General features: G+C 41.0%; 1 protein-coding gene across 2 annotated transcripts in view; it reads left to right on the top strand.

The window, feature by feature from the left end:
- Positions 1-21,750, top strand: part of EGF (epidermal growth factor) — a 101,580-nt gene extending 79,830 nt beyond the window's left edge. For both annotated transcript variants that reach the window (XM_050943263.1, XM_050943262.1), the window contains 6 exons: positions 496-618; positions 2,030-2,180; positions 4,630-4,794; positions 8,882-8,990; positions 13,111-13,213; positions 17,981-21,750. In XM_050943263.1, coding sequence (XP_050799220.1) covers positions 496-618; positions 2,030-2,180; positions 4,630-4,794; positions 8,882-8,990; positions 13,111-13,213; positions 17,981-18,207 — 878 coding nt within the window. In that variant the 3' untranslated portion in view covers positions 18,208-21,750. The remainder of the gene's footprint in view (positions 1-495; positions 619-2,029; positions 2,181-4,629; positions 4,795-8,881; positions 8,991-13,110; positions 13,214-17,980) is intronic.
- The last annotated feature ends 1,457 nt before the right edge of the window (positions 21,751-23,207 follow it).

The raw sequence follows: 23,207 nt of genomic DNA, 5'->3' as shown, positions 1-23,207 counted from the left end.
TGAGGCTTGCAGACTCATTGCATTACTGCCTTAACTTAACTAACCTATAGGCTACACCTGTTCACAGAAAGTGAACTCCAACTTCTGCTGCCCCCTTGGTGGACCTGTGCCGGTGCTAGCAGTGATGGGAAATATTAAGAGAAAATGTCTTGTGTAGGCCAGGCCTTAGGCCTTCTCATGCGTGTCTTGTGCTCTCTCTGTCCTTTAATGTTATGGGTGAAGCTTCTGCCTTCTCTTTCCGGTGGAGGATCTACTGTCCTTCTCTCAACACTGCTGTCCTCTGAGGTGCAGGGATGGATAAACCTAGCTGTCCTCCTTCCACAGAGAGCACACTTTCTTGATCTTTCATCCCACTTGCTGCCAAGAATATTCTGTGGAAGGAAGCTCTACAGCATTCATCCCAGTGCCAGTAGTGCTGAGCCCATTGTGGCCTGTATAGACTGACACTCAGAGGCATTCATTCATTCTTATAACTGCAGACTGTTTGGGTGACAGATATCGATGAATGCAAGCTGGGGACACACACATGTGGAGAAAACACTGTCTGCACCAATACTGAAGGAAACTACACTTGCACTTGCATTAACGGTCTATCTGGAACTGGGGACAACTGTTCTGGTGAGTAAAGTCAATGAATAAGCCAAATAACCTGGTCCCTAAGTAAAGAAGGTTGAGTGCTCAGATACTTGAATCATCCTGGGAAATTCAGAAAGTGCTGAATAATGATATGTCAGGCAGCCTGTGAATCCAATTAAATTGGTTCTGGATGGTGCTGTTTTGCAAATCGCTCCTCCCCAAGAAGAAATGGGCCAAGGAGACCAGATTTTGGTTTTACAAAGCTGGGAATGGTGAGTATTTGATTCCATTTGTTGGAAGCATCAATGTTCAGGGCCAGCTCTAAGTTCTAAATGTAATAGCTTACAGTTAATAACCACTGTCTTCCATAAGAGCAGATATAGTTCTCTGTTGGGGTAATACCAAGTCCCTCTTATGAGATAACCAAAGACTCATTATGCCAAGTCATTTTTCAGGTTCTGCAGGGGTTCAGCCTCTCTGCAGAGGGCCAGCACAAAGTGTTCTGGCTCAGGAGATACAGCACTAGCTGGGTCTCGAGGGGATTGGGTTCTAGTCCAGGCTCTGCCACTTAGGCAAGTCACTTCACCTCCCTGTGCCTTTGTTTCCTCATCGTAAAATAGGAATAATAATACTGACCTTCTTTGTAAAGTGCTTTGAGATCTATTGGGGGCAAGTGTTGTATAAGAGCTAGGTATTATTATTGTTTAAGTCCTACTGAAGTCCTCAACAAGAGTATAAAGAACAGATTTTCAAGAGTGCTCAGTTCAGTCACCAAAATAAGTGGCCAGATTTTCAGCAGAGATGGGTGTGTTGGCTGCTAAACACTTTTGAAAATCTGGTCATCAGTGTCATAACAGGAGCTGAGCTTCATTGATGTGCCTAAATGGGAGTTGATCTCCTTTGAAAATGTGGCTTTAAGTGAAGCATAGTGACTGTGCTGGTCCTCTACCTAGGGGTGAATTTTCCTCTTGCTGGTATACAGTCCAGTGACAGAAAACATTCTGCAAAATTCTCCGAGACCTGTCTGTGCAGAAAAATGAAGGAAATTATGACAATGAAAGCGACCATCAGATTCTCATTCCCTCTTTTCAAGGATTTGATTTTTCAGCAGTTTTAGCTGTAATTGAGAAATGGTGACATTAAATAATATGACTTTATTCCTGATTCAGCTATGGAAATAGATAATGTTTTAAAAATCCAAAGCTTAAGTTTACTCTGGTTGTTTGTGTGGTGGTAATAAAAGAGCATCATAAACTGTAGAAACAAAGAAAACACGGATATGTATTGTAGTTCCACCTTAACCATGTGCAGATGGGCGAATCACAATCTGTTTATTGGGGTTAAAGAATCTTACTTATTATCTTGCCTGGAAATGCTGACGCTCTGTACCAAGCAATTTTGCCAGTTTAGCCAACAGCTAAGATGTGCATGCGTGTGAAATACTGTATTTCAGAATCTGCCATGCCTTCTACCACGAGCAACAGTGGTGACAACGTTTCCTCTGAACAAGATGGTTTCATGGGCTGCCCTCCTTCATATGAGTCCTACTGTCTTCATGGTGGAGTCTGTATTTATGTTTCAATTCTACAAGACTATGCATGCACGTAAGTGTAGACCTTTGTCTCATCTGTGCTGATATATGCCACCCTAGAGATACAGTGATGGGCATTTTCCCTCAAGACAAACAATGAAGCATTTTGTCATATATGTTTTGTGTACTTCCTACAACTGTCAGCAGAGCCTGCCCTTTGTATTCAGTTGATATAAGTGATGTTCACTGTGTTCCCAAACATTGCAGTTAACAGTAGCATTTGATTTCTTCCTTGAGTGCTTGATTCTTTTGCATATATTTGCTTCAGAGTCTAGAGGTACGTCTACACTGCACACTCCTGTTGGTGGCATGTGGAGTACATACACTCTCTGCCCCCTATAGCATAGATATACAGGGCAGTGAAGACAATGAGTTGAGTAGAATAAGGAAACACCTGACCCCTGTGGGTATGAACCTTACTCACCCAAGCGGTGCCTCCCCCAGCGTGTCCTGTTGCCTCTTTGCTGCTGGAATTTTTCCCAGCCGCAAGGAGAGACAACAGCAACAGAGAGAGGCTCCATCATTTCTCCACTGCTGAGCCTTTCCCTAGTGCCTTCCCCCCGGCCACAGCCTTTCACTGACACATGTAGCTACATGCCACAGTGTGAATGCAGCCTGCTTTTTTCTGCAGCACGTAGCTACACCTACCCTACATGCTGCTGCTAGAGGTGCAGTATAGACGTAGTTGTTGTAGGGTAACTGGCCAAACCAGGGTGCCCACAGCATAACAGTTACTTTTCATTTCTCCTCCTACATATGTATTTATATATTTTTGTATGCATTTTTCAAAAATAATACATAGTTAAACACACCCTGCCAACTCACGTGTCCTCCTTGGCCTTTTGGCTTCTCCCCTGGGTTGGTTTGTTGCAGCCATCTGTGGTGCTCTGTGATGGGAGAGGACACCTCCATCCATGCCCTTTCAGACCAATACCAGCCTTCAGTGCCTCCACTTAGAGTTTGGAGGATTTTTTGTCTCTTTTGGGGCTGTCTGTGTGAAATTATAAAATACAACAGTACTCTTAAAAACAAGGTTCATTAAAAAAGAAAAAGAAAATGGTAATAAAACAACAGAAATGGTTTGCATATCAGACCTCATCTGAATTCTTTCTAAAGCCCAAGAAGGCAGGACTCTCTTTGGGGGGTGTCTATGCAAACAGTTAGTTTGTGGCAAGCTGGGGTGTACATCTACCTTGCACTGGCCTGATGTACACTAAGTCTTCATGTGGGCCCTGCTGCCGCACACAGATGATTTGCATTTAAAACTATATACTATATGGCAGAGGGCCCCCTTTTTAATGATTATTTTTATATTTGAACACTAGATGGCAGTATTCCCTCATCTAGACTGTATAATTCACATTAAATGCAAGCATATAGTTAGGGGGGAGAGGGGAACTATGTGTTTAGTGATGAATTGCACATACCAAACATAATTTATTTTAATTTGATTCAAATGCTCATATTAGAGAGTGATCCATTTGGCTTGTATGGAATTTATTGTGGTTTTACATCATAAATGTATTAGCAACATTCTAGAGCTAGTGCGTATTTGTCATACCTTGTGACAGAAACAAGGTGCATGGTCTTAATTTAGTAATTAATGTTTGCATGGCATTTGAGATCATCAGTGAAGGGTGCTATAGGCCACACCATACTTGCTTTACTTGTGAGTGGTTCTGTTGACTTCAGCAAGAGCAGTTTGTTGAATGGTATTTGGGTCCACATTATTAACCCTGAAAGAATTTTGAGAATCTAGTTTACTTTTTGCTGTTTATGTTGCATTGTTCTCATGTTCTTGGATAATGAAACGAGATTGGCAAGTTTCACTTTTATTTTTCAGTTTCTAGTCAATTTCATGAACTTTTTTGTGTGTCTCCAGGTTCGCAACACTGAAGGGTGATTTTTTTTTAAAAAAAAGCAGCAACTGTTCATTTAAAATTTAAAAAGATCATGAAGATATTTCTATTCATAGAAGTTTTTGTAATGTCCCTTCTTCCTCTTCCCCCATTGCTTTTAACAAAAAAAAAGTTTGAAAATAAAATCAAATTATTCAGCAAGATCTCATTTTCAAAGTCTGTTATAGGGAAAAAAATTGAAATTTACCTCTTGGAAGATGCTACTTTGAAAATCTTAGAGGAACGTTCCCTTATGGAAAATGCCTATAGAATTTAATAGAAAATAATTGTTTATAATTTTTTAAATCATCTCATAGAATTGAATAAGGAATTAGATCCCTATTATAAAATTCTATAGGATGTTTCTATAAATAACATTTAGTTATTAAATGGTGGCTAGAGAAATTTCTACAAAAACCTATTGATTTATTTAATCCATGTTAAACTTCACAAGACTCTTCCACAAGGGTAGCACTTGATGAAGCAACACCAAAGGTGATTAAAAGAGTGACATTTTCCTTTTCCATCGTTGGTTACCATGTGTGCTCATTTGCTTTATGATAGCTGTGTGCCTGGTTACGTGGGGGAACGCTGTCAGTTCAGCGACTTGGAATGGTGGGAACAGCAGCATGTGGAGCAAATAAAGAAGCGGAACATCACAATTGCAGTTTGTATAGTTGTGCTGATCCTGCTGCTCCTCCTGGGATCTCTTGCTGCTTACTGTTACAGGTAAAACTTTCAATCACAAACTTACAACACAAGTCCTAGGTACCAAGAAGTTTTTGCATATCACTAATGGTTATAAAAGTATAGGGGCTATGCCAGTTTACAGCAGCTGAGGATCTGGCCCCACATGTATTTTGCTATTTTTTTCTTTTCGGTAATTTATCCTATGAATTATTCACAATTCTTAGGTATCTGAGCTGCTCTTCCTTGCTTGCAGTACACACATTGACATTAATGAGAGTTACGTGTGTCGAGGGAGAAGGAGAATAGATCCTATTAGGTTTGAAGAGGATCCATAATTTGTATTGCCCTTTAATGCATATTTTTTTCCCCTAGGGTTTCTCTTTGGTAGCCCAGAGCTGCAAAGCAATTGGTAGGGCTTTGCCTCTTCTGTGATAGCAATCCCGTTAGGTTTCTGGGGGGTTGTGCCTGAGAATTTTCTTGGCATGGGAAGATTGGGTGTGTTCTCCATCTATCACCAAGGCTGTGCAATGATACATGTAGCAGAGCATGTGGTAGCAGCAGCTTGCCAAGTATTAGAAGCAGCAGCAAACAGGAGTGTGAGTCTATGGTGTCATTGTTGGGAAAATTCTCCCATCAATCTCTAATGACTCTTAGGGATTGCACAGGGATGGGCTGCCTTTTGGTGGAAAAATGCCCTATAATCAATATCTTATTTATAAATACACTGTTCCTATAGATGACAAAAGGTCTCAATCTTGCATTATATTGCCACCACCAACTTGCCTGTGTCTTACTGAGAGCTGAGAAAGTAGGATCAAACTCTAGGAAAGGGAATTCTCATGCAAATACTTGTATCTGTATTTAAGGACCTCATCACCCAACTGTTCTCAGAGGCTATAGTACCATCTTGTAGTTTGTACTTTGAGAAAAATACCCAGCAGTCAAATCAAGACACCTTCCTCCTGCATAGATCAAAAAGAAGGAAATAAACCTGCCTACTAGTGTGTGTGCGTGTGTATGCGCGTGTGTGTTTTTAAGATCAGAGTCCATTAGACACAAATAGCCACTGAAGTTAATGTAATTTTTTTCTTATTTAATTATTCATAGTATATTAGACTGAAGAACTGGAAGTGCTGCCATTTTTCTTATGTTCTATTGACTGATTTTACAGCTCTGGATTTAAACCTACTTGCAGGTTGGCCTGTTTTCATGATTTGGGATTCAAAGCCAAGTCAGCTGAATTATGTATATAGAATAAATAAACAGAGTTAGGGTTTCTTAGACTCTTTGTCTCTTTAATTGAAGCTATCATTTTAACAAAGTGAAAGATATAGCTGGCTTTAAGGTGCAGGGATATTCTGATACACTATATTTTTTCCCTTTTTTTTCCTTTTCTTTCTTAGCTGCATTCTATTAAAAACAAAATCTTTGTCATTTTGCCCTGATTTACTTTTCTTCTTTACCAAATGGTTATGCTCAATGTAACTGTTTACTTCAACAGCAAGTTTTCAGTTACATGCTTGACTGGCTTTGTACTACAGCTATTACTAGCCCAACTAGATCAAAATGAAACTACTGATCTAAAATCCCTTTTTAAGTGGAGCCTAGAAAGCAATCTTTGGATTGAAATTGGTGTTTCGTCTTTTCTCGTAGCTGAGTATATTTTGAAACATATTGATTACGTTCCATAAACAGATTGGTAACCCTCTTACTCTCCCCCCATAAAACACAAACTCATATCTCTTTGTAATTGCAAGAATCTAAGGCAAACTACATTTATTCACTTCCAAAATGTATAATCTAGAAAGCGAAGGAACTGATGCACTGTGTCAATGTGTTTAGTGGATATGGTCAAATAAAACAGAATTATTGTTAATAATGTTTAGCACCTTACATTTTTATAGTGCTGTAGCTGGATAAGCCTCATGTCACTTCTGTGAGGCAGGGAGGTATTAATATCCCTATTTTACAGGTGAGGAAAGGTGACTTGCCGAAGGTCACGGGCAAGTCAGTGGCACAGCTGGGATTAGCATTGAGAAGTTCCTGGTCCCTAGACCACACTCCGTCAACTGGTGTCACTGTCTCTTCAAATTGTTCTCAAAGTTACATATGGAGATCCTCAAACCTGCAGGGGCGGCTCTAGGTATTTTGCCACCCCAAGCATGGCAGGCAGGCTGCCTTCATCGGCTTGCCTGAGGGAGGTCCCCGGTCCCCTAGATTCGGCGGCACGCCTGCGGGAGGTCCCCCGAAGCCGCAGGACCAGCGGACCCTCCGCAGGCATGCTGCCGAAGGCAACCTACCTGCTGCCCTCGCGGCGACCGGCAGAGCGCCCCCCATAGCTTGCCGCCCCAGGCACACGTGCTGGTGCCTGGAGCAGCCCCTGCAAACCTGCCAAGTTGTTCTAGCATGTGGTGTTCTGTATGCTTAAAAAATGAACAATAGAATTCAAACAATCCTTTTAAGTGGGATAGGCTGTTGTGAGCACATAGTTCCTGTGCGTGAGTTTTTTGCAGTGGGCCTGAGTCACTTCTGGAACTGGTAGGCACTGACTCCCTTTGACAGTTGTCTGTAGAGTGCCAAGTGGTTCACATGTGGCTGCATGAAATACTCTCTCTCCTCCATCCTGTCCCCTGTCAGGAATTTTTCTACATTTGAACCTCTCGGGGTATGTCACTCTGGGGGAAGAGTCCTTGGCTTTGGAATTAACTTTCTCCAGTGATATATCAAAGCCTAGGTTTAGGGTGCAGCATGCAGTGCAGGACACATCTTCTTAGTCTCATGTTTAGTTTCTAGGGTCAGTAGCTAGGGCCAGGGAATTCCTTACTATATATGGTGGGGTTGGGTCTGTCTTATCTCCACCAGAAGACAATTTTTGGTTTGTATTTAATTTTTATAAATGTGACAAAATATGACAGTTATGGGCATGATACAAATAGCTAATTAACATGTAAATACAGGGTGAAATAAAGAGGGAAATTTTCATTTAATCTAATAAAGATCAGTTGGTAATTGGTTTTCAAAGTAGAGCTTATCAAATGCAGCAACTCAGTATCCTCTAGAGTTAATCTGGAGACATCTCCCAAGTTAAGTTTAGGAGAGAGCATGGGTGATAGCTAAAGTATTCACTACTCTAGTTAATGTTTATCAGGAGAAAGGCTGTGTGTGTTTTCTAGTAAATGTATTCTGCCTGTGATCCCAATTCAGAAAACCACTTAAGTACCTGCTTAAAATGAAGCAGGTATTTAAATTCTGTTCCTCAATAGGGATGCTCTTCCGAAATGAGAGTCATAGTACTTTTCAGTCTTTACTATAGTGATCATTGTTCAACTGCTAAAATAGTGCGTTTGAATTGTGAAATTGACTACTTAGATCTGATTACTTGCATCTTTTTTTCTCTTCTTAATAATATTGTTGGCTTCTTTTCAGAACTAAACAGTTTTCCTCTTATATAACTATCTGTGGTAGACTTACTCCAGGAAATGTTTTAGTTTCTTAGAATTTTGAGTACTCTAGATTATTAGTAATATTTACTATATGATTTTCTGAACTTTTGTTGATGTCATTCATGAAAAACAATGAATAAAAAATAGGGCTGGATTTTCAGAATTGTATATGCTCAAATAAGCATGTAAGAATGTGTGCATATTTACTTTCCTGGCTTGCACAAACAATTACAGTGACTGGACAAACTGTCATAGCATTTGTGCATAAGTAATCCTGAGTATCTGGTCTTTAATAAAGATGGAAAAAAGCCAAATTTGTAAATAAACAAATATGACAGTAATAAACAATATTATACTTGTTTACTGTTCCTTCCCAAATCCTCATCACAGTTGTTATTTTTATAAACTACATGATACTGAAGGCACACTGTCGCAAACATTTTACTCCTGTACCTACACTGTTTGAACCACTCCACTTTTGTCAAGTCAGGACTTTTTAACCACACATCTGTAATTAGTAGTATTGTACTAATTGGTCCATATAAAAGAAAACAAAATACATCCACTTTTCTGTCAATATTAGCAAAAGATTACCCTTCGCCACTAAAATAAAACATAAAAGTAAAATGGCATCTGTTCCTCCCAATGACAATTAATTTGTCTGGGCTTTTGTTCTGTTGCAGAAGTCAGAACTTTTATAAGAAGGATCCATATGCAGAAGCGATAAGAAATGCCAGCAGCAGCAGCAGTGCCGACAGTGAGAACGTGACACCTACTAGCAATAAGTCTCGGGTAACTATATTAATATGGATGTAGGAAGGATCAAAGAGTATTAGGGATCCACTTGAGATTATCCATCAAATAATTCTCATCTTAGCTATATTAAATAACTGCTAGAGTCATCAAATACTTTGCTGTGAACCGTAGTTCATCTTACCTCATTGTTATCCCTCAAAGTTCACAGCTGCCTGAATGTATTGCAACCATTAGCCGGTGTTATTGTTAGCTTTGAACACAACAGTTGGAACTGTGTTCTAAATTAAGGAAATGGCAATGTGATGACATGGCATATCACTGAGTTATTTTCACAGGAAAGTATGCCCTCCCTGTAAAAGTTTTCTTGGAAGCCAAGTATTCTGCATGCTAGGCGAGATGTCGAACTTTATATTTGGGTTTGATGCAGTTAAATACCTTTGTATCAGAAGCAGCCTTGTAAAAACAAACATCCAATCTATTACAGCAGCCTGGGGGTGAGAGAATATAAAACATTCTTCTAACCATTTTTTCTTGATGCAGAAGGTCAAGTTCTCCTCATGGTCAGACTCGTCCAAGTGTGTTGAAGTCACTGGAGTTGCACCAGTGTCATAATTGGCCCCATAAAATCTACATTATAAGCTTGATTTTCATTTACACTAAGGGTATTTTATACTGCTCTGACACAGTAACTGAGCCTTAAAATGGTGCTAAATTACACACTTGGATGTGTGTAAATTACACACTTGCAAATATGGATACACTGATGTTTGCTTTAAAAACCCCTTTTCACTGCCAGGGTTGTGTAAAGTGGTCTAAAGTCTTCTCTACACACACAAGTTATCCAGCTTTCCAGTATAATTAAAGCAGTACATTGCCCCCCTACCCCCGCACCTCCCACCTCTGTGCAATGTGGATTCAGCACTTATATAGTGGAATAATTTATTCTTGTATGGGAAAGGCAATAAGCTATATCAATATAAGGTAGCTGTATTGCAGTATAACTGTGTCCACACTACAAGTTGTATCAGTATCACTATTTCAGTTAAAAAAAAAAAATCCCATCCCTTACCTACACAGTTATACCAATACAAAAACTGTGTATAGACGAGGCCATAGTGTAAAAGAGACTCATGCCCTAAATGTTTCTTCTTTAAATAATTGAGATATTAGATTTAATTCTAGATTTGATCTTGAATAAAAATTCCCTGTCTTGAAACTATTGCACCAAGCCTCCGAGTCCCGAAAGATTCTGTTTACAGGCTTTCCCAGGTTTGTTTGTAAATTAATACGTGTGAGGGGCTGGAAGATTTTAAATAGCATATAAAGTCTATCTGCTCTGAAGATTTTTTTTTTTTAAGCAACAGTAAAATGACATTTTGCAAATGGACTGGATTAAAGGTCTGGTTGTGTTTGCAAGTGGGTTAAACATATGCAATGTTAAACGTGCAGCTAAACATAAGCAATGTATGTTGAATGGACTTGACCGTGGTTGCAGCATGAAATAATTCTTTAGCTGGTGAGGCCTTGTGCTCCTGTGGACCTTTTATTATCCACGTTTCAGTTGCCTAGCCAGTCGGCACTTTGTTCCTGCAGGTATCAGATAGCAAATGCGATGAATCTGAGCCGTGCTGGCATTGGTTCATGTGCAGAGAAGAAAAACACCGTTTGCAAAGTAGCTGCTGTTTGGGAAATCAGAAACATTTGTTGGAATCGAGAAAAGCCTGTTGGCTTGGATCTGTGTATTAGGAGGCCTTTGGCTGATCAGCAAGGCCCTCACCAGCATTTGTCCCTGCAATTAATACCAACTGCTGATGACGTTTGCATTGAGTATGGGGGTAATGAAACAGCTAAACCATGAACTGAGTCAACAAAAACAAATCCGACCTACCTAGTATACATTCTACTGATGAATTTCACCACCTACATTCTTCTACTGGGGGTTGTAAAATATATATTTAATAAAGTAATTCACTTCAAATGACTTGTTAATGGCTCAGCAAGTAATCACTGTCCCATTGCTATTACTTTCTCTTGGAAATAGTAAATTACTTTTGCATCATGCATTTGATTTGCTCAGTGATGATGTAGCCATGAGGATTAAGTACTATGGCATCTTCACACATACTTAGGATGGGAACAGCATCATTGCCAAGAAAAGCACTGGACAGTAATCCACTCCTCCTGTTCGCTCTGAAGGATAAGCTTTGTGGGTTTTATTTAAAAAGAAAATTCAGTTACTTTCTGGGGCAGAGACTGTGTCTTCATCTCTGCCTGCATCGCTCCCAGCACAATAGGGCACCAGTCCTGGTTAGGGTCTTTGGGTGCTACCAAAGTGCAAAGGGTTAATAATATTATTTAATAATGAATTACTTAAATAGTGGGTGGATCATATGCTATGATAATACACGTAATAAATAATGCTAATAATGCAAGTCGGAGCTGTAAACTGTTAATGAAATTCACCCCTTTTCTGGCAAATAGTCCCAGTAAGCAGTGTTTGTGTAGCTAAAAGAAGGTTTTGGGGAATGGAATCTCATCTCTGATCTCTGGGCCAGGGTGCAAGGCAGCTTCTATGCCTTATCCCTATTTGGGCCCACCCGTACCTCCCCAGCTGTGAAATATGTACATGCAAGGGGTCTAACATTTCCCACCAGCTGCAATCAATTGCCATGGCGTCAGTTACTGGAACTGCCTGGGTAAAACGGTTCAGTTACTTCCGCCCGCTAGGCCAATGTCCTCTCTCTGCCTCCATCCTTCCAGCTGAGGGAGAATGGTTGCAACTAGCCTCGTGCAAAACGTGGCAGTTTGCTGCATGTGGGGTTTATGCTAACAATTCCTTCACTTTCACACTAAGGGGGTTCACAGCCTGAATTTCATATAGACTTATGGAGTTTCATATAGACTTTCAGATTCAAATAAACACAAAACCCAAAGGAAAAACTCAATTAAAGCTGTCAGTTTTCACCATGTTTTTGTCAGACCCACATTAAGCTGTGTATTTTGCAATCATAAACCAGGCCAGGTTCACTCAGGAGGTGTGGGATCCTTGGCAAACTGTTAGATGAGCCTGTTCTGGGTTTAGTTTGTTCTGAGACCTGTAATCCAGCAAGTTTCGCTCTACTTTGCATTATGTTGCAGATATTTGAAAGGCTGCTTCAGAGTCCACCATATGCCTGATACAGCTGTAGGTCTGGAAATTTTTTGCATGCGAATCAATGCCCAAATATGAATATTAGAGAAATATGCATTGTCTTTTTTGCATAAATCCATCATTCCTCCCCCCGGGCCAAATCAGATATTGCTCTAATTTCTCCCTCCATACCTTCCCTCTGGCTCCCAGGTCTGAACATGCCTCTTCCATTTCCCTCCCCTTTTTTTAGGTATCCCTCACCATCAGTTTCCCCATTACATTTTCGCTCTGTCTCTTACCCCTTTTCCCTCTTTTCTTTCTGGTTCTTCCCCCACACTGTCCTGTTGAGTTTCCCCATCTCCCTTGCGGCAGAATTGATCTTGTCTCCTAACCTCCAGAAGGGGCAGGGTCGTCTTCTCCCTTATTGCCATGGAGTATGTGCTGGGAACAGGGTTTCTTCCTAGCCTGCTCTGGAGGATTTCCCTTCTCTCCTGTTCTGGGCTTCTGCCTACTGGCCATTGCCTGCAGACCTGGCTCTCTGTGCTGCTGAGCAGCTGGTGACTCACTCCCCAAAGAGAAGGGAAAAGTAGGGGGCAGATTTTTACAGGTATGTAGATGCCTAAAGATGCAGATTGACATCAGGAAGATTTACAGAAGTGCCGAGGTGCCTAGCTCTGAAATCAATGGGAGTTAGGCCCCAAGTCCCTGGGAGAGGGCTGAGCCTGTGGGCTGATTTCAGATGCCTTCTCCTGGGCTCCCAAAAGGCTCACTGAAAAACTGCTCAGGAACCTAGGACCAGGCACTTCCAGGGAAACTAGGAGACTTAACAGGTGTGCCTTCAGTTCAGCAACTTAATTAGCTGGATAGAAGGGAATCATGCTGGAGGACATTAAGCACTTTTCTCCACCATATGGGCTGAGCATGCTGCCTGTGCAGCACCATGGCTATTGTTTATGAGTGTGGCCCACTGTATGTTACTCAGAGAAAAACAATAAATTGTCTACTATATTTGTGTATATTTTCCAGTTCATTGTTGTGATGGCACGTAACAGTCATGGGGAAGGCAGAGCTGTCAATCTAATGGACTGTGAGACGACCGATCACAGTCACTCCTGCCCTTCGGAGTCCAGTGAGTAGGATTTTCTTTAATCTTTGGCAGCAGCTTTGCTTGGAAGAATCTAACAGCTATCACTGCAGAGTGTGTCCTTGTATACAGCAGTCAGTCAGAGTTACAGTGCAGCAGTACGCACAAAAGAGGTCATTCCTGGCCCCTTAGCGAGGGCACAGCATTACAATCCGACAGCTTGGGGTTCTGATGTAAATACCCTGGTTGGCAAGTGCAGTCTTCATCTCGCCAGAGATCTTGTTTGTTGACGTTCAAGAAGGATCTTCTTGCTTGAGAGGTAAATTGCTGTTCTCAGTTTAAATAGTTCCAGCCTATAGTGGCAATTCAAAGACAAGGCATAAGTGAGCCACATCCTGCAATGTGGCAGTCAGTTCTGCCAGGAGAATAATGAGGAAGTAAGGAGCCTAGAAGTGCTCCTTGAGCCAAAAATACTCAAAATATAGTTTGTAGCGATCCTTTCAAATCCCCTAGCTTTTGCCTGAGCAGATGCGATGGCTTTACTCAGAAACACACTGTGAACTTTGTTCTTTTTTTTCACAAAAGCTGTATTTCTTTATTTGTTATGTCATCGAGTCTCTCCCAATTACTTTCTGTTATTCAGTTGGGATTAATGACATTTACATTTACACTGAACATTGAACTCTTAATGTCCATTTGCATTCCCTGGCCCTGATTCGCCACCATAGTGGAGGGAAGCAGGTGCCAGGGAGTTGGTAGAGGTTTCGTGATTTCAGAGCATAGCCCTGGCATAAAGTCCTTAACACCAATAGAGTATCAGTCATAGATGGAGCTCAGCTCTGCCATGGCCCTGTGACATTCCCCATCCTTGACATGCTCCCTCCTGCCCCTTACACCAGGAGCAGGAGGTAGCTGGAGTAGGAGACAACTTACACAGGGAATCCAGTGCCAGTTTAAGGCCACTTGGCACTGAGTAAGCATCACTTACATCACTGCATAACGCCCACTCAGTCCTTGACCCCTGCTAACACACTCCATGTGGTCTGTTTAGTATCAGTGCGGGTGATTTTGTGATGTGCGCACACATTATTCATTAGGAGCTGGGCAGAGACCAGTACTTTCGTGCAGACATCCGAATAACCAGCCATCAGATTTTGAAAATAATAGCACACTGTTTGTATTTATTTAGCACTTCCATGTTCCAAGCACTGCACAAACATTAACGTTTGAAGCCTCCTCGCAACACCCCTGTGATGCAAGCAAGCAGGCGTTTTCAGCGTTGTACAGATGGGGGAAGTCTGACCTTGGAAAAGACACACTAAATCAGCCGCAGTCCTGGCATGGAACCCAGAAGTTCCTGACACTTGTGCTTTTTCATTTAGAGCTGTCAGTTGTCAGCTGGATTCATTGACGGCTGACCAGGGCTGGATTTGAACTGACAACCGATGGAGGAAAGGCTCCATGTACTGCACCAGTCCTCTCAGTGCTCATATTTAACTCATGTCTACAGCAATTATCAGGGAACCAAATTCTCTTTGCAACAATTTATAAACACACAGGGCCAAATTTGCAAAGGTATTTGACACCTAAAAATGCAGATAGGCGCCTAGAGGGATTTTCCAAAGAACTTAACCAGACTAGCATTTTTAAATTCTCCAATTTTCCAAAGCATGAATGTTGTGGGAGGTTGGGATTCTAGTGGCTAGAACAGAAGACTGGGAGCTGTGGCCCCAAGGTTTTGTTCCCAACACAGCACACCTATTTGATGAGAGCCCTTGATCAATTCACGTAGGGTAAAGTTCACCCCATGCTAACAGGGATAGCAGATGAAGGAACGTAAATCCACACCGTGTAGAGTTCAAGCATAGGAGTTTATTACGCACTGTGCTGATGGAGTGTCACCTTGCTTATTAGGCTCAGAGAACTGTCAATCAATTGATTACAATAGAATATATGGATTTTCCATGGGTGGGGGAAAGTGACAGGGTAGGCAATTCCACACCCCGGGATAGGTTTTGCAGCAAGACAAGCTAGCACATTAGCCAATGGTTAACAGGTTACATAATGTCTCTGCCCATAGTTTCAAGTTAACATTTAATTAATACTTTGATAAAATGTATTAGCATAAAATATAGATATTGAATTCTGATTTGGGTCCATAAGAATGAAGCAACTCCTTTGATTGTCCAACAGGTACATTCCTAGGGGATAAAGCAAAGAAACAGTGAAAGTATATGACAATAAAGATTGCTTCCTTTGTGTTTTAAGGCAGGCATTGGTCCCTGGGAAAGGAAGGTGGGAGGAGGCCATATCTTATACTGACATGTTCCAACACTTCATGAACTCAGGGTTGGAGTGTGGGAAGAACAACCCCTACAGAAGAAACTAACACAACAGAAACAGGGCTGCTTTTGTTCTATTTGCAGCATTGCATAAGACACAATATTCAGTTATTGCTCCAACATCTGGCAATTTTGCTGACCAGGCCTATCTTAACAAGCAAGGTTATCTTCATTTATTCTGCTTCTTTTAACTAATCACTATTTGCTAGGCCTCTGGTCTCTTGACCAAACTCTGGACTTTGGGCTTGTAAAAGAGCTAACACAATCCATATACCAGGTTGTTATATAAAATGCACATGGATTTTAACCCTTCAGCAAACACCCCCAGTCCAGTTAAATTGCCATGCTTCTGTTCTGTGGGAGGTTAGTAGTTGAGAAGTCATACTGAGGGTGAAGTATAGATGGGCTTCCACATGGACTCCTGATATGCTATTGTGGAGGTGGAGCAGTGTCATGGTGAAGGGGGAGAAATCCCTATCTCATAGAACTGGAAGGGACCCTGAAAGGTCATTGAGTCCAGCCCCCTGCCTTCATTAGCAGGACCAAGTACTGATTTTGCCCCAGATCCCTAAATCGCCCCCTCAAAGATTGAACTCATAACCCCAGCTTTAGCAGGTCAATGCTCAAACCACTGAGCTATCCCTCCCTCCATGGCTAGATGCATACTGTGGCCACAAACACCTAAGGAAGATGTGTGCAGAGTTGACAGCCTCAAGCTCAGATCCTTTGTTGGAGAACTGGCTGCAGAAAGACTGAAGAGCTGCCCTACATAATGCACCAACGTTGGGTGGTGAATTCCACCCCTAATCCCTCTTCAATTCATTGTACAAAGCCTATTTATTCAGGCTGTGCATGGGTGAGGCGAATTTACCCTTTGATTTCTCTAACTCAGTTTCACCATCTGTAAATAAGAATAATACTTAAATGCTTATCCGACTTCTTAAGTTGCTTTGATAAGCTTAGATGAAGGAATCTCGATGGTAGGGTGACCTGATAGCAGATGTGAAAAATCAGGACAATGTGTGGGGGGTAATAGCTGCCTATATAAGATAAAGCCCCAAATATCGGGACTGTCCCTATAAAATCGGGACATCTGGTTACCCTACTCTATGAAACAGAGTAGTACCATTCGTTATTATAGGCACAGCTAGTAGTATTGCCTATAGACACGAATGCCTGACACTTTCCATTATAAGACCTTGTTCTCAGTTGCTTATAACTTTGTCCAACTTTAACCCTTTGGGCTGAAATTGTCCATGGCAGCTGTCTGCCTTAAGGTTGTGTGTTGTTTTGCTCATGTGAAAACGAGTTCTTACACCATTTCCTTGAAGTGCTCATATTTCCATGCTTTATAGAAGGAATCTGGCCAAGTGATAAGTCTTTGTAAAATTGTTTCTTAAAATCTCAAGGTTTTTCCTGACCTCTGAATGCTTCACTCTGGAATCTTTAAAGTTCTTTTACCATAGGGTTTTATTCGTAATGATACATTTCCAGTTTTGTTTGTTTCACATCCACTCCCTCTCAAGGTTCCCATGAGTTATTCAAGATAGTTAAGTCCCAAGCAGACTGTGAAGAGTTACAAAGCAATCTCACAAAACTGGGTGACTGGGCAACAAAATGGCAGATGAAATTCAACATGGATAAGTGCAAAGTAATGCACATTGGAAAATATAATCCCAACTAATGGCAGGTTCTAAATAAGCTGTTAGCACTCAAGAAAGAGCTCTTGGAATCGTTGTGGATAATTCTCTGAAAAATTTCAGCTCAGTGCGCAGCAGCAGTCAAAAACGCGAACAGAATATTAGGAACTATTGGAATAGGGACAAATAATAAAAGAGAAAGTATCCGAATGCCACTATATAATTCCATGGTGTGCCCACATCTTGAATACTGTGTCCAGTTCTGGTAGCCCTATCTCAAAAAGGATATAATGGAACTGGAAAAAGGTCAGAGAAGGGCAACAAAGATGATGGTATGGCTACCATAAGAGGAGAGACTAAAAAAAACTAGGGCTGTTTATCTTAGAAAGGAAACAATTAAAGGGGATATGATAGAGGTCTATAAAATCATGAATGGTATGGAAAAAAGTGAACAAAAAATTGTTATTTATCATTTCTCATGATACAAAAAACCAGGAAACATCCAATGAAATTCATAAGCAGCAGGTTTAATACAAACTAGGTAATACTTTTTCACAAAATGCACAATTAATCTATGGAACTCATTGTCATGGGACATGAAGGCCAAAAGTATAACTGGGTTCAAAAAAGCTAGGAAGACAGGGCTAGATCTCTCAGAAATTGCCATTTCTTTACACTCCCTCTGAAGCTCTGGCACTGGCGCCTGTCAGAGACAAGATACTGGGCTAGATGGACTTAGTATGGCTGCTGTTCTGGTCTTATGAATTTTCTTGCTAGTTGCTATCCGTGTTCTCAGATGGCTCTGAATAATCTATATCCGTTTCGTCCAGCATATGCACCACCTCAGCCTGCAACAAACAACAAAGCAGCACAGATGCTAGCAGAAGAGGAGAGAGAGCAGGGCTGCCGGCAACATCTTCTCGATGGTAGGAAACCTCAGCTTGGTGAAGCAGAGAGGAACCCTCACCAGCTTCAGTGGAGCGTCAGCCCAATTACGATGTTGGAAAGTGACCTTCACTCCCCAGCACCATCCAGCCTGTTAATGCAGCCCGATTAAAGGGTCCAGGGTAGTGTGGAACTGAAACTTACAAACTGAAGCAATATTTTTTCTTTAAACTGTACATTAAAAAAAAAACTCTTGCCAGTCTTTCCTTATCATCTCTGCTTAGAAGCATTGCAGAGATGAATATACCACATCCTATTACATTTTTAATATCACTGTAAAAGTCCTACTAATTTCAGTACTTTGCAGCTAAGAGGACACTGGAAGAGAACTCACCCCAGGTGGTGACCATTAGAAACAAACATCTTCTGAATGATTTTATTGTTATTTTCGGGTGTTTGCTTTCTTCATATACATTTAGAAGTCATGAAAACAAAGTAGGTAATGGGTAACCAGGATTACCATGTGGAGAAACTGCAATTCTGTAAACTAAGATGATGCAGTAGAATCAGATAAAATAATTTCTTCATTAAAGTACTACTCAGGGACACTGTAGGCCGGATGATTCTCTCCGCTACACTAGTTTTATACTAGGGTATCTCCTTTGATTTTGGTGGAGTTACTCCTGATGGATACTTGTGTAAGTGAGAGCAAATTGAGATCCTATACTTTTAAGATTTAGCTGGACCATAAGAATTTTTGTGTAAATGAGCATCAATTATATCCAGCAAGGGAGATGTAGCCTGTGGAGAAAGCTACATCATTTATAAATCTTCCTGTGTAAAATCTTCAAAGTCCCTTCAGGTGATGCAATGTTTTGTTCCTGGGATGAGACTATGGGCCAGATTCTTCTCTGGTCTACCAGTATAAATGCACTGGAGTTATTCTCACTTTATAGTGATGAGATTGAGAGTGAAATCTGGCTCATTATGGATGGGTCTGGCATATGGAAAGAGTTGCAGCCATCTGCCATACCAAATACACATATTTAATAAAAAAAATAGGAAAAAATCCAGTTTGGATTGATTTACACAAAACCGGCTTGTTTGTGCTGCCACATTAAATCCATGGGATTGAATGTAAACATATAAGAGGATTTATTTTTATCGTTGACATCCAAGCGGCTGCAATTTACTTCTAATTAATTCTAAACTAAGGTTGTAAAACCTAACAGTTGTAAAGCTCTGTTTTATAGAGAATTGTCACTTAGTTGTTTATGATCTCAGATTATTTGAATTCAGCTCGTTTGAATAGCTGTGACTGTTTTTAAAGTGTTTGCAAATCAGCTATATTACTTATAGTATGAGTATTCCCATGTGCAGCTCCACCCCTATCATGCAGACATCTGTTTGCTCATCAGAATCAAACCTCCAATGTTTTTGAGGGTTGTCCTGCACTAATTATGGATCCTCATCTATAATACCCACTGAGTTGCCCATCACTATTAATAGTGTTATAATTTCTGAATCTAGATAGCTGAAAATGTTATTCTTATTCATATATATGTGCAATCCATTTTTTAGAATTCTGCCAAAAAGGCAGACTATATTTCCCATCCATTTATTATGTCTCTAGGGTAGTGATTGGAGAAGTAAGTACTCTAAGCAGTTTCAGGGCCGAATCTCCTTTCGCTTACACCAGTTTTATACCTGGGTAATGCCATTGACTCAACTGATCTAAGCAATAGAAGAACTGAGCTTGTGCTATCTGAATTCACAAGTATCCAATCACCACATCAGTTCTGATTTCAATGTGAAGTTATGAAATATATCTTTTATAAAAGGTTCATAAATGTTAGATTTGTTTCATTTCTACTCTGAAATATTCAAATGTGTTTGTAACTGCTATTAACATTAATTGCAATTACACACACCCACATGAACAGATGGACTCCTCTATTTAGACTGAAGTGTTCTGAAGAGTGTTAGAACACTAAATAATATACAAGAGGGGACAACCCTTGTGTTGAACCATACATGCTCAATATGTAGATTGGACTGTAAGGTAAATAGCTAAACTTTGAACAGAGCAGAGATGGATCATAGTCTCCAAGTGTGGATTTGCATCTGAACCCAAACTTCCCAAGCCTTTGCAGGCGTATTTGTTTATGACAGTGATTTTGCTTGTCTCGGTATAAGAACAGAGGGCAGACAGACAAAAAGGTCCTGATTTAGCGAAGCACTTCACATACTTGGGTTCCCCTGACCTCAATGAGACTTAAGCATGTGCTTGAAGTCAAGCATGTACTTAAGTGCTTCCTTGAATCAGGATTGACAGTTGGTCCAAACCTAAAATCTGAACAGTTTAAGACAGAGGAAGTTTAGATCCATCTCTAAAACAAAAGTGTTTCAAAGGCCTTTAATATTGTACAGTTTCAAATCCATGCTTCACAGTCTTTTTTGCCTTAGTTTTGTATAAAGTATCTCATTTCTAATTTGGTAGCTTTCACTGGAGAGTTTTGAAAGTCAAAAGTATACAGTTTTACTGTGGGGGTACTGGCGACTATGACATTAACTTGTTTGTTTCCTCAACTCACATAGATCTAAACAGAAAATGCTTTTTAGTGCTAAAACCACAAGGCAAAGAAGTATATAAATATAATATATTTGGTTTATTTGTATGTTTATAAAGTTTGTGATTTATAAAATAAATAATTCCTAGCATTTCCATTGTTTTGATAGAACAGAGTGCAAAATGATGGCTTAGATTTAATACATGTCACATTTACTGATAATCCAAATGGGTACAGCATAGCTGCAAAAACTAATGTGTATGTACAGCATGCACAGATATGGTTCTTCTCTGACTGTTTAAAGGATAATCCTTGTTAGTGTAAATCCTCCATACCTCAAGATTAGATCCCAGCCTTAGCAGAGTATCAAGTAAGTGTTCAATGGGCAATGTGGGATTTTAGCTCTACAGCTCTCATGAGCAGTGAGAAGCTGCATGACTAATTCCCCATGTACTCTGCTGAATATTTACTCCTTTCTGTGCACACGCGAATGTTTCTAAAATGATCTTTGCTATTTATATGTGTAGAAACATGACTGATGGTCTTAGGCTACATTTTCAATGCAGTCCAAGGTGTTAGCCTAGGATTTACATTGAAGTTAATGGGAGCTGGTGAATGGGACGTATAAAATCCCACATTGGCAGTAACATGATTAAGGAGAGCTGGAGAGCCCAATTAGCCCATTCTGTGGCACCTGGAAGGGAGACAGGGAATTAAGGATTAGACCCAGCTGGGGAGAACCAGACTGGATGGTTCCTACAAAGGAAGACTGGAAGGCCAGTAGGGGAGAACTGAGAGTGGAGAGCTGCAGTAGGTAGCTTATACCCTGGGGCTCTCCCTGAAGGAGAGGGCAGCAGGAGCGAAGGAGTTCAAGGTTACTGCCAGAGAGGCTTCAGAGCTATTTAAATGTGGACCCTTCCTCTGCAGACTGGTGAGAAGCTCAATCTCCAAGAGGAGAGGACCAGGGAGTGTGAGCTCCAGGAACAACCTGCAAGAGGGGCATGGTAGGAAGTAGTCAGTGGAAAAGCAAGGGATTAGGAAAGATTGATGCCAATGTCTTTATATGTGGTCCCTGGCCCAGAACCTAAAGGAATGGGTGGGTCTGGGTGCCCCTGCTTACACTCAGCAAGGAGGTTTATTGAGGCCTAGAACAAGCGAAGATGATACTTGATGCTAAGCATTGTGTTACCTTCATCTAGGGTGATTGACATCCTAATATATTGGGCTCCTTTCACCTTGAGAGGGGAAAAGGCTACCAGTGACTTAGTTAGAGGGTTGCAGCAAATGGGCTAAATGGCAATTGGTCCACCAACGGAGGGTAAACTGAGGCAGAGTTGTTGTCATCTGGTTTTCCCACAAGGGTGCACTGAAGATTGAACGCTCCCTCCAACACAGTCACATGGCTATATCCCTGCTTACCTCTTTACTTACCTGATCAGCCACTGAATGTATCAAAATCCCATTGAAGATAATGAGAATTCTGTGAATGGAGCAGATGTAGAACTGATCCCAAAAAATATACGGGTAAACTTGGATTTTTATGAGATGAAATTAATATGTATCACACTAAGGTTTAGAAAGAAGAATTTTAAAACAAAAACTGAAAAGTGAGACTAAGATTAGTTACAGAGAGATTTCTGCATGAAGAGAGAAATGTTTAGGAGTATAATCCTGCCTTTATTGAAGTCATTGGCAAAACTCCCATTGATACAAGAGAGTGAATTTTGATTATAGGCAATGCAGGTAGTAACACTTAGAGGCAAGGTTGCCTGACACTTTCCATTATAAGATCCTGTTTCTAGTTACTTATAACTTTGCCAAACGTTACCGGTTCAGGCTCAAATTTTCCATACCAAGTGTCTGCCTCAGTTTGATTTTTTTTCTAAAAACTTCAGCAAAAGTGATTTAGTGGCTTTTCAGAATGAGATTAGGGGGGAAAACACACCGTTTTGCCCATGTTAAAAATATTCCACAATTGTTTCTTAGAGAAGTTGCATTGCTTTCATCCTTTGGAACAGAGACTTGAAATTTGATGGTGTGGGGTCAGCTTGGTCTCAGGGATGTACCTTTTGCTGCTCTGAAAACTTGCCCATGTGTTGAGCCAAACTTGCATATTCTCAGTAGTGAAACTCAGTGGGGGTTGACAGCTAAATTATCTGAAGATTCTATCTGCTCTGAACATGCTTCAGGCACTGAGCTGGGCTTTCTCTGCCATTACTGATTCTGGTAGTCAGGTGCCTGTCAAGTGAGAGGCACTGAGAGAACAGAGACTGTGCATCTCCTGTGCTCTCAGGGAGTGAGGAGCAGGAGTAGTAATCAGCCTGACCCAAATACTCAGGAACTGGGCTTGGGGAGATGGCAAGGAGAGGAGGAAGGAGTGGAGGTACTGTTATGTGGAGCTGGAGTATAAGGAGACTGGGCTTGTGGTTTGCAGCTGTGGTGGGAGGGACTCAGATGTGGAGCCAAGGAGGGTAGATAGGGGTGGGGACCAGAGTTTGCTCTATTTTTTCCCACATGTGAGGAATGAATTTTATGTGTACCAATATGGAGGTGATGTGTGACACGCAACAAAATTCATGGGATGGGGCTGGGGCTGAGGGGT

The sequence above is a fragment of the Gopherus flavomarginatus genome, chromosome 3 (genome assembly GCF_025201925.1).
Source record: "Gopherus flavomarginatus isolate rGopFla2 chromosome 3, rGopFla2.mat.asm, whole genome shotgun sequence".
NCBI classification, from domain to species: Eukaryota; Metazoa; Chordata; order Testudines; family Testudinidae; genus Gopherus; species Gopherus flavomarginatus.
The sequence above is the reverse complement of the archived record's forward strand: the minus strand, read 5'-3'. Positions and strand labels throughout refer to the sequence as shown.